Source organism: Cucurbita moschata, unplaced genomic scaffold (genome assembly GCF_002738365.1).
Source record: "Cucurbita moschata cultivar Rifu unplaced genomic scaffold, Cmos_1.0 Cmo_Scf00009, whole genome shotgun sequence".
NCBI classification, from domain to species: Eukaryota; Viridiplantae; Streptophyta; class Magnoliopsida; order Cucurbitales; family Cucurbitaceae; genus Cucurbita; species Cucurbita moschata.
The window spans coordinates 2,962,612-2,974,765 of record NW_019268525.1 but is presented as its reverse complement, the minus strand read 5'-3'; the positions used below and the strand labels follow the sequence as shown (position 1 = coordinate 2,974,765).

Genomic DNA, 12,154 nt, shown 5'->3' with positions numbered 1-12,154 from the left:
TTTTTTTTTTTTTTTTTTTTTTTTTTTTTTTTTTTTTCTTTTTCTTTAACCGTTAAATTGCTGCGTCCGTAGTTTTCTATTTCTTGCCTTTTAAAACAAATTAACTTAAAAGAAAAAAGTTTTTTTTTTAATTTTAAAATTTAGAATTACTTTCTATAATTTAATAAAATATTTACAAGATTTTACCAAATTATAGAAATAAATTTAAAATTTTTAAATCATAGAGATTTAGATTTTCAATTTAATTGAATTATTTTGTTTATTAAATAATAATAGAATCGAGGAAATCAAATTTTACCTTTTTGAGTACGGTGAATTGACGGTGAGAAAAATTGAAATGAGTAGCAGTATTGATTAGGGTTAGGGTTGTTCGTTTGAAACGAGTAGCAGTATTGATTACGGTTAGGGTTGTTCGTTTGAAATGTGTAGCAGTATTGATTACGGTTAGGGTTGTTCGTTTGAAACGAGTAGCAGTATTGATTAGGGTTAGTATTGTTCGTTTGAAATGAGTAGCAGTATTGATTACGGTTAGGGTTGTTTGTTTGAAACGAGTAGCAGTATTGATTAGGGTTAGTGCTGTTCATTTGAAATGAGTAGCAGTATTGATTACGGTTAGGGTTGTTTTAGCAGTATTGATTACAATTAGGGTTGTTCGTTTGAAATGAGTAGCAGTATTGATTACGGTTAGAGTCGTTCGTTTGAAATGAGTAGCAGTATTGATTACGGTTAGAGTCGTTCGTTTGAAATGAGTAGCAGTATTGATTACGGTTAGAGTCGTTCGTTTGAAATGAGTAGCAGTATTGATTACGGTTAGAGTCGTTCGTTTGAAATGAGTAGCAGTATTGATTACGGTTAGAGTCGTTCGTTTGAAATGAGTAGCAGTATTGATTACGGTTAGAGTCATTCATTTGAAATGAGTAGCAGTATTGATTACGGTTAGAGTCGTTCGTTTGAAATGAGTAGCAGTATTGATTACGGTTAGAGTCGTTCGTTTGATATGAGTAGCAGTATTGATTACGGTTAGAGTTGTTCGTTTAAAACGAGTAGCAGTATTGATTAGGGTTAGGGTTGTTCGTTTGAAACGAGTAGCAGTATTGATTACAGTTAGGATTTGTTCGTTTAAAATGAGTAGCAGTATTGATTAGGGTTAGGATTGTACGTCTGTTGATTTGGGTTGAGTTGGCTTTAATTGGATTGGATTGATGAAATTCTTTGAATTGGTTTAATTGGTTGCTCGCCGGTCTTCACGATCGTCATCTCCCTATACATTTCTTTGTTCTCCCTCTTGATTTGCCCTCAAGCTCGGTCGCCCGCCTCTCTCTCTCTCATATTTACTTTCCAATCATGCGTTGTCGGTGTTCTCGCTCATGACCATACCGACGCAATCTTTCTCTCATGCCGCTAAAGCACGTCATCATTGCCCGACTCAGACATTGCTACAAAATCCCCTCTCGTACTATTTTCCAATTGCATGTCATCATTCTCCTCTTTTTAGTTAATGGTCGGTCTCTCTCACGATCCTCTCTCCCACACACCTTCCTCTTTGACCAACGCTCAGTTACTTTCATTTCATTGTTGTTGAAATGCCTTTGGGTTAGGTTTTGATGTCTACTATTACGTGAACGTTCATAAATCATAAATGTACATATATACATATATACATGTATACATATGTATATATATATATATATATATATATATTTAATTATTGAGTTTATAAATTATTTAATTAAAACTATTAAGTTGAATATATTTTTGAAGGTTGGAATGGGAATAAATTAGGTATTAATTAGGTGCCAACCAAACCATGACACGTGGAATTGGGCAAAAAGTGTGAGCTAGCTAAAGATAACCCAATGTCCAACCAACCCCCAAAAATGTTATGAATTAAAATTTTAATTTGGGTTTAATCATTGTTGACCAAACCCTAGTGATTAATTAGTATTCTAATTATAAATATTTTCCCACGTGGCCTCAAAATAAATAAATAAACAAATATATATATATATATATGATAAAAAAAAACGAATCTATTAAAAATAAAAGTTAAATTTTTAATAACCTATTAAATACAATTTCAGTGGTTCGAAAAATAAATATAAACAAATTATTCATAATTTTTTTTTTGTTTTATTTTATTTTTATTTTTATTTTTATCCATAAAATATGGCAAGAAATAAATGATTAATATGGTATAATAATAATAATAATAATATTATGGAAAAATTAAAATGTAAAGGCATATTCTTTGAGTGTAAAGTTTGGGATCCATAAAAAATTATAGGTAAGGCAGTGGTTTTTGCTCCTTTGTGGGCCCATCTTTACTTGTTGATGTGATAATTTAATTTCCTTTTCAAGACAAATAAATTATTATATTTAAAAAAATGATTTTTAATTTTTTTAATGTTGCAAAGTGAATAAATAAAAGTATTCTAAAAATGAATAAATTTGATATTAATCCTTAGAATGTAATTTGATTTTGTTTCTAAAATAATTATAATTTAATTATTTGTCAAATGAAAATAAATGGCTTTGATGATAATAATTATAATATTTGAGCTTGAAATATAAAATATAACTATATAAGTCAATTTATAACTACAAATTATTTAATAATCATAAATGAGCAAGTGATTTGATAAAACAAATGAAAATGACTAAATAATATTTTTAAATTTATTGAAAATATAAGAATTAAAATTGACGGTAATTTAATTTAATATTATTATTATTATTTTTTTTTATGAAGTTTTAGGATAGAGATTAAATTTTTATAAAATTAAATAAGAACTCGATTATTACAATAATTAAATTAGGTAAGTTTATAATTTACAATTTTTATATGTTTTATTTAGTGATTTTTAAGTTAATTATTGATTTTTTTTAATCAAATTTTGATTTAAATATATCTCTAATTGCTGCATAAAAAACACAAATAAATATATCATTTTTTATTTATTTAAAAAACTACAACTAGTTTTTAAAATTAAAAACAATGAAAAATGAATTTATTAAACCATTTTGAACCAAACAATTGTTTTGTCTTACTTTGACATTCAACTCAATAGTCAACCAGTAGACTTTTTTAGCCATGGTCAACTCCTTACAAATTAGGTAAATATTATGAATAATTTTAAAGATTGATGATTCGATTATTCACGATATTTGAATTTTAAATTTTTATTGTTGATAATTTTTTAGTTTAATAAGTGCGAGGGTAGAAAGGACAATTGACAAGTAACTGATACCGTATTCATTAAATCATAAACAAACTTAGGGTTTAGGGTCATTAAATCGTAAATGACCATGACCATAACCACAAATTCTTTAATATGCTAGAATTTTGTTTAGTGTCGTTAATTGAAAGATAAATACGATTAAATATGATTAAAACTTTTAAAATTATTATGAACAAATATATATATATATATACATATATACACATATACATACACACGTACGTATGTGTGTATATAAACAAAGGAATCTTCAACACCTTTGCTTGGAAAGAGGGAAGACGGAAGGTGATACCTCCATTGATAGGTAATGAGCTGGCATTGCCTTTGTTGGGAGGTTTTATATATATATATATATATATATATATATATATATATATTAAATTTATCTATTATTGTTTAAATATAACTGTTATATTATATACCATGCCTCCTTTTAAAAGAACTTGTGAGAAAAGCATTATTCGGTAAAAAAGATTCTAGATAAGTCGGAGATTTGAAGCTCTAATTTGAAAAGATATAATATATATTAATAATTATTTATGAATTTAAGGATTAATAAAAAATAGTTTAAAAATGAAGAGCATTAAATAAATACATTACCTTTATAAGGTAGGTTAATCAGCCATTACCTTTTACGTCATGTATTAATTAACATTAGAATTACATGAATAACACGTTTCATGAGAATTTTAAAGAACAATAATATCAACCAAGTTTGTTTTCCATAAATTTTCTCTCTCTTTTTAAATAGAGAGAGAGAGAGAGAGAGGTGGGAGGATAGCCCACAATATTTTCTTGGGGGAGGAAATTGCCCACAGATTCTTGTCAAAGTTTTTGCCCCCAAACGTTACACTAAGACAAGGCATCATTTTTGTTATAAAGATTGGGAAGAGATTAGGATAACCTCGTCCCTATGAGTTAGACACCATGCGGTGTGCTAGCGAGGACGCTCGCCCCCAAAAGGGTAAATTATGAGATCCTGAACTGTTACAAATAGTATCAGAGCCAGACACTATGTCAACAAAGACTCTGATCCCCAAAAGGGTAAATTATGAGATCTCGAGCTTGAACTGTTACAAATAGTATCAGAGCCAAACACTGTGACAACAAAGACCCTGATCCCCAAAAGGGTAAATTATGAGATCCCGAGCTTGGACGGTTACGAATAGTATCAGAGCCAGACACTGTGCCAGCAAAGACCATAATCTCCAAAAGGGTAAATTATGAGATCGAGTTTGGACTGTTACAAATAGTATCAGAGCCAAACACTATGCCAACAAAAACCCTGAACCCCAAAAGAGTAAATTATGAGATCCCAAGCTTGGACGGTTACAAATAGTATCAGAGTCAGACACTGTGCCAGCAAAGACCCTGATCCTCGAAGGGAGGTGGATTGTGAGATCCCACATTAGTTGGAAAGAAGAATGAAACATTCTTGATAAGGGTGTGAAAACCTCTGCCCGTGGACAAGTTTTAAAACCTTGAAAAGAAGTCTAGAAGAAAAGTCCAAAAATGACAATTGAGTGGGGTTCAATTTGGTATCTAATTAGATTTTCGATATGCATGCACTTGTTTAGAAGACTTGATAACTAGTTTATTGCTTTTAAGTGCCACATGAAATTTGAGGCCTCCACCTCCACTACAAACATACAAGCAAGCAGGCAGGCAGATAGTCCCATTGAGATAATCAGAGCAAAACATGAAGTACAGAACTTCTGCAAATTTCAGCTCTCAAGGTTATTACACTAAAACATTTCAAATGATTTGGCTACAACTCTTTACTGAACTACACACATTCCCTATCTATCACCTTTTAATCTTCACATCCATAGTGTGATGAGAGAATCATGTCGTTCCAGGCTCTAGCTTCTAACGACATTACCGACCCCCTTCCGTGTATAAAGGGCAATCCGTTACATTTCTCCAAAGTTTTCACTCTCCATAGATGATTACTCCTCTGATTTTTTAGGTTTATTCTTGTTGCCATATATCAAACCAGTCTCCTGGGGATCAGGAATAGGTTTCCTCTTCTCGATGTATCGATAAGGATCCGTGGCTGCAAGAGCAGCTCTTTCTTGCTGTTCGCGTTTGAGGTCTTGGGAGGGCTTGACCCAGAGGAAGTAGGCAAGTGTTCCAGCGACTACCCAGGAAGCAAGATTGGTACCGCCTCTGAGACCGCCCATGGAGTTGCCGATGAAGGACCTGACATTCCCAACCGTTCTTCTCCAACTGCTAGCCATTGTAAGGAAAGAAACCAGACAAAATAGAAACCGAGGAAGAATTCAGAAGACGAACTATGTTTCAATGTACGATGGAAAATGTACCAAAAATCAGTAGAATTCGACAGATATAACTGGGCAAATACTTGTATCATTTGTAATGGGAATGTAGAGATCAAATATAAAGGCTAAACCGAAAAGAACGTTTTATAAAATAAAGAAAGTCCGGCGAACCAGAAAACAAAACGAAAATGAACTTACGGACAGCAATTTAGACAGATGAAAATAACAAGGACAAATTAAGAAGACGATGTACTAAGGACAAATTAAGAGGATAATGTACTAACTTTCTTATCAGTGGAAAAAGTAGAGAACAAGATTATAACGGCTCAAGCCCAACGCTAGCATATATTGTTCTCTTTGGACTTTCCCTTTCGAGTTTCTCCTCAAGGTTTTTAAAACGCGTTTGCTAGGAAGAGGTTTCCACACTCTTATAAAGAATGTTTCGTTCTCCTCCCCAACCGATGTGGGATCTCACAATCCACCCCAATACGGTGCCCAGCGCCTTCGCTGGCAATCACGCCCTTCTCCAATCGATGTGGGGCCCCCAATCCACCCCCTTTCGGGGCCTAGCATCCTTGCTGGCACACCGCCTTGTGTCCACCCCCCTTCGGGGCTCTACCTGCTCGCTGACACATCGTCCAGTGTCTGGCTCTGATGCCATTTGTAATAGCTCGCTAGTAGATATTGTCCCTCTTTGGGCTTTCCCTTTCGGACTTCCTCTCAAGGTTTTTAAAACGCATCTGATAGGGAAAAGTTTCCACACCCTTATAAAGAATGCTTCGTTCTCCTCCCTAACGGACGTGGGATTTCACATAGATGGTAGAGAGAAAACTATAAACTGACAAGGAGTAGGTAGCTTTGATGTTCATAGAACCCAGTCAACTAGAACAATATTGAAATAAAATAGATAGAAGAGCTACAATATAATCCAAGTATTTGAGGTACTTGGAGTTTGGATCCTCCCCTCTTTTGAGTATACACACTCAGCCAAAACCATCAAAGCAATTGTCGAGCTTTCTCTTCGCCCAAATCGACTCCTACTAACGAACTCCTCGAGCCAATAACCCAAACACTCTAATAACATCCATAACCAACCTAATACCATTGCTATCAGTTGTCTATGTTTATTTGAAACAGAAACCATTTGAAGAAATAAACATCTCCTCTTACTAAACACCCCTCAGAGCCTGAATTAGACATCGGATTAAGAAGCCATAATTGAAAGATGTACTCATCTGATGTCGACGTATGGGTACCCACGTCTACTGATACCAAGTAACCACCAGCTACTTAAGAAACACCAGAGTTAATCTTTGATTTTAAATTCTAAGCTAACCAACTAAGCATAAGCATTAACTTAGACAACCATTCAAAATCCTGCAGAGAATATAATAGCATAGACGTTCCCTGCACAGCCATGTATTCTATGATCCTATAAGCACGATCCTATTTGGTCAAATACCTAGCGACAAACTTCTATCTTCCTTTCATTATAGTATTTCTGAACAAGTTCCCGGATAACAACCCTAAGGGTTTTCTTATTGATGATAGTGACGATATTTATGATAGTGTTGATATCGACCGTGACCTTGATATGGAGTTGGAGCTTCTAACTATGATGAATGCGCCGCTAACTAGGATATGAGGCCGGATTCACTGCGATCAATAAGGGATCATGATCCAAAACAAGAAATCTAAGGCAGAACTTTACTAGGGTCCAGGTATTTTGTTCAGTAAATCTGAGATTTCTCTTCTATTAACCTGCCTTTTCATAAAGAAAACGTTGCACATCGTCATTCATTCCAAAATTCTACCATCCAAGAGAATATAAACCACCACATACGAGAATTTCTAAGCAATCAAAACCACAAAAGATTCAAAGCATCATAGCAGATACACCTTAAGTGAGACTCAAATAAAAACCAGTCCATTCTTAAAATCTAGATCGAAAATATTCACGAATTTCTCCACTAATCCTCAACGGCTCACACCAATCCAACAAGAAAAAACCAATTCGCAAGAAAATCTAAACAGAGATAAAGAAAAGGACTCTGAAACCAAAATCAGGTACCTTGAAGTCATTATCAAATTGAGCGATCAAACGCGTCAATACATCAAAGACGATTACAGCCGATGAAAGAGCAGGACAAATATCAGTGAATCCTGAAAAAACTCGAACAAAAAACTGAGTTTCATCACCACAATCGCACCCAAAAAGGGGCCGGGGCCCAATCAAACATTGAAGATCAACAAAATTCATTAAATTACCGATGGGAAAGAACCCTAAAGCTCAAATTCAGAAGAATAATCAAGATAAGAAGTAGCTGGCAGGCGCTGTTAAGAATCAAAATCAGGATGATAAATTGAAGCACGAAAGGGAACGGAAGAGCCGAGATTTTTACTATCTTTTTTGCTGTCTAGTTTCTCGCATACACTTAAATACAAAATTTCAATAATATTTTTAAATTTGAAAAAATAAATTTACTATTAATTTTGGACACTTTTTTTTTATAAAAAAAAATTCGAATTATATTTAAAAAATACTTTCAAATTTAGTAAATATTTATTTACCCATAATTTAAAATTTTTATAAAAAAAATTAAAAATAATTTGGTTTATGTACTAATGGTAGTGACATTTTTTTTTAAAGTTTTTATAAAATTTTTGTTTTGAAGTTAATATATTTTTTAATGGTATTAATAATTTTTTTAAAATTCTCCTGTGTGAAAGTACAAAACTGTCCTCCATACCCCATCCTAGGGATGGATACACGTACTAGCCTGCATGGCTGGCGGCATATATGGCATTATTAATTTTTTCGGTAGTTATAGAATTTAGTTGGGGGTATTTTCGTAAAATAACGCAAGGACTTTTAATCTATAAATAAAAGGTTTCTTCAATTTCAATCCTTATTCTTCAATTTGACCCGCGAGACGACTACAACTGCGAAAGATAATCCATCCCAATTCGATCAGCAATCAGGTACGACGACTTTGGTCTCTCTTCTCTTAGGGTTCATAGTTCTAGGGTTTTTACTATGCTTTCAATTTGCAGATTATGTGCTCTATTCTTACTTCCTGTCACCTAGGGCTCTATTCTATCTGTGACAAGAATGGGATTTTCCTGAGCTTTTAGTTATTGTTTGCTTTTGATTCTTTCCGTAGTCGATGAACTGATTTTTTTGAGTAATGGAACTTGCATCTTTTATACTGGTTTTATTTTGGTCGTTCATGAGTTGAACACGAATGTTTTGGGATTATAAGGATGGACGGTGAACTTGAGTTCTGATGTACGAGAATTAGTGGCTTATTGAATGATTGATATGTTCGATGATTTAGTGTTTATAACCTTTTAAGTTTCATTGCATCCTCGTTTTGAAGACTGATTAGTAGTGATGTTGTTTATGGATGTGGACAGCCTCACGCCATAAGAAATGGGGAAAAGGAAGTCGAGAGCGAAGCCCCCACCTAAGAAGAGAATGGACAAGCTTGATACTGTTTTTAGCTGCCCCTTCTGCAATCATGGCACCAGTGTGGAGTGTCGCATGTATGTTTGCATTTGGTTCATTTTTAGTATCTCGAGGCACAATGAAAAAGCTGGTTATGATATGTATTATCATTAGCTTGTCTCATGGATTAGTCTCTCTGTTTATGTGCCTCATTTGTTTTGTATTGTGATGAGGGTGTTTGTGTGGTTTTAGTGATATGAAGAACTTGATTGGGGAAGCCTCCTGTGGAATTTGCCAAGAAGGCTTTAGCACATCCATTACAGGTATTCTCTTCAAGCCTCTAATTCTACGAGTGTTCTTGCCTTTTCCCATCTGTTTTGTATGTTTCAATTTATGCTTTATATTATGATGCGATTGAAGCATTTTAGGATTCTTTATGTTTGAATAGTTTGAGTTTGGTCTGAACTCTACCTAGGCTCATGGGAGTATTCTAATGAACCCCATTTTATCTGTCACAAAATAGATGGATTATGGAAGATTTCTTTTGCAGTTGTCCCTTCCATTCACGACTATATTTTCGTTCCTGTGGTAGGGAAGTTTATAAATGCTAGGGGTTGGATTAGTATTTCTGATTGGTTTGGGTTGGGTTGGATTAGTATGTCTGGTTGGGTTGGGTTGGGTTGGATTGGGTTGGATTAGCATGTCTGGTTGGGTTGGATTGGGTTGGGTTGGATTAGTATTTCTGGTTGGGTTGGGTTGGGTTGGGTTATTTTTCCTGAACCCGAATCGGTTTTAGTTTCGGGTTCGTAGGACAAAAATCTTGGGTTGACCTAAACCAAACAAAACTTATATAATACATACGCTAAGAAATCAAGCATATTTGCGGGTTTGGCAGAGTGGCGTACTAGAATTACTCTATGCGCGCAGGTTGGTCAAATTTATTTTTTTATTACTTTATTATTTTTAATTTATTTTATTACTTTACTATTTTTAATTTATTTTTTTATTACTTTACTATTTTTAATATTTTTTATTTAAGATTATTTGAATAATTAAGAAGGGTGGATAAATAAATAAAATTTATTTAAAAAAAAAAAAGAAAAGTTAACAAACTGACAACCCAACCAGAGAATAGAAATTGGGTTGTGAAAATTTTTTAGTTGGGTTGGGTTATCAATCCAACCAAGAACTTTTGGGTTGGGTCAAAAAAAGCCCTCAACCCAACTGGACCATTTACACCCCTAATAAATGCAATGCAGATTCTATGAATAATTATGAATGGCTGATAAATAAATAAAATTTAATTTTTTTTTTTAAAAGTTAACGGACAACCCAACCAGAAAATAGAAGTTGGGTTGTGAAATTTTTTTGGTTGGGTTGGGTTATCAATCCAACCAACCGAACTTCTGGGTTGGGTCAAAAAAAGCACTCAACCCAACCGGGACCATTTACACTCCTAATAAATGCAATGCCTCTAAGTCTAGGTCATTATCTATGATTTAGTTTAACCCATGTCTAATACGGGGCTTACAGATTGTTGTCATTAGTCTGTCTTGGGATAATTAAGCTGCACTAATATTTCTTCTCTCTTATTTTTCAGCCTTAAGCGAGCCAATAGACATGTAAGTAAAAACTAAATGCCGTTGGTTTTTGTCAATATTAATGTTCTATAGTGCTTCGGTTGACATGATGTTCTTTTGATCAGATATAGCGAATGGATCGATGAATGTGAGCGGGTCAACAACCCTGAAGACGATGGTGCTTAGGGGGGGATCAATTGGGACGTTTTCTGTATGAAAAGAAGCTGGCTAGTTCGAAGTTCCTTTGATGAATCTAAATTAAGAGGAGGGGATCTTATTGGTAGGTATGACAACACTCCTACTCTCGTAGCGTGTATGTACAGTAGTATGTTGTGATAGACAAGTGTGTGTACGGTAATATGTTGTGATGTCTTGCATGTTGACTTAATCTTGAATTTTAAGCACCTGTAACTTCGTTTCCTTATTTTGAGTCACGAGTCTTGTGGACACAAATAGTAAATGTCACTGCGAATTTTCGTGGGATCCTGAAACCTCATTTTGTTAATGAAATATTGAAGGGTGTTGTTCTACTTTGTTTTGCTTTGTGTCAATGGTTGTGCTTTCAGCATAGACTCTTTGAAAGTTCTTTAGACATTTTTAATTCTTCTACACTGAATTGCTTGAAAGGATGTTAAGTCCCTTTTATAAACGAAGGCGATGAGATGTACTGTGGTATTGTTAGCCGGGAGGAGAGATTTCTCTCCCATTAGCTAAACAGGGCTTGGAAATGAGATTATATTTTCGGTTTCCAACTCTCCTCCACCCCCACATGCATACATTTACAGGCGTACATAATACATACATTTACCTGCGTCGTTTGGGATCTGGGCTCTTCTACGTCGGTTTTATTTACTTATTATTTTTGTTTTTGTTTCCTTCGATCATTACTTTAAGTCTCATAGGTTTGATCCGGTAGATTCTAACCCATTTTTTCATTGAGTGAAAGGTACGAAATAAATTAGATTGATTTTTCAATCAAAAGTACTATGTGGAATCTTCGTTTTTTTTCTAATTTTTATCGGCAATTCTCTAATTAAATTATGTAGGATCACACAGTTATGAAAACTTTTTCCTTGTTTTTGTTTATATTCTTTTTCTAGTCTCCTTCGGCAATGACTTAGACGACATTACAAGTTATAATATGGATATTGTGAGGAAGATTATTTTATCTTTTTTATTTCGTTGTTTTTTTTTACCACGCAAATAGCACATATTTATACACACACACACATATATATATATATATATATATATATATATATATATATATATATATATATATATATATATACTATACACATACATGTAGAAACTCGATCCTCGTAAATTTTAATCTTCGGAACATGGAAGAATTTTAAAAGATGAAAATAGAAATAAGAAATAAGAATGTTTTTTTCGCTCGAAAAATTAATTAATTAATTACTGATGTTTTTACAAAGCAAAAGATATGGGCAATCCTCATATTGATTAATTTTTTTTTTTAACTTTATGGTTAATCTTTTTTTAATAATGTTATGAAGATTCAAAATAATTTATTAAATGTTTAGTCTAAATACGGTCATGAAAAATTTATTTAAAAAAAAAAAAAAAAAAAAAAAAAAAAAA

General features: G+C 33.4%; 1 protein-coding gene across 1 annotated transcript; it reads left to right on the top strand.

Annotated features, from left to right (window-relative positions):
- The first annotated feature begins 8,412 nt into the window (after positions 1–8,412).
- LOC111448047 (transcription elongation factor 1 homolog) lies at positions 8,413–11,079 on the top strand. The gene is made up of 5 exons (XM_023087497.1): positions 8,413–8,503; positions 8,939–9,067; positions 9,222–9,292; positions 10,570–10,591; positions 10,675–11,079. The coding sequence occupies exons 2-5, from the start codon at positions 8,955–8,957 to the stop codon at positions 10,733–10,735; spliced, it is 267 nt and encodes an 88-aa protein (XP_022943265.1). The 5' UTR covers positions 8,413–8,503; positions 8,939–8,954; the 3' UTR covers positions 10,736–11,079.
- Positions 11,080–12,154: the final 1,075 nt, after the last annotated feature.

Excerpts from the sequence above, each read along its gene's own strand:
- LOC111448047 (XM_023087497.1), top strand. The coding sequence starts at position 8,955 with ATGGGGAAAAGGAAGTCGAGAGCGAAGCCCCCACCTAAGAAGAGAATG. Across the intron at positions 9,293-10,569 it reads CTTTAGCACATCCATTACAG|CCTTAAGCGAGCCAATAGAC; the intron begins GTATTCTCTTCA and ends CTTATTTTTCAG. Across the intron at positions 10,592-10,674 it reads TTAAGCGAGCCAATAGACAT|ATATAGCGAATGGATCGATG; the intron begins GTAAGTAAAAAC and ends TCTTTTGATCAG.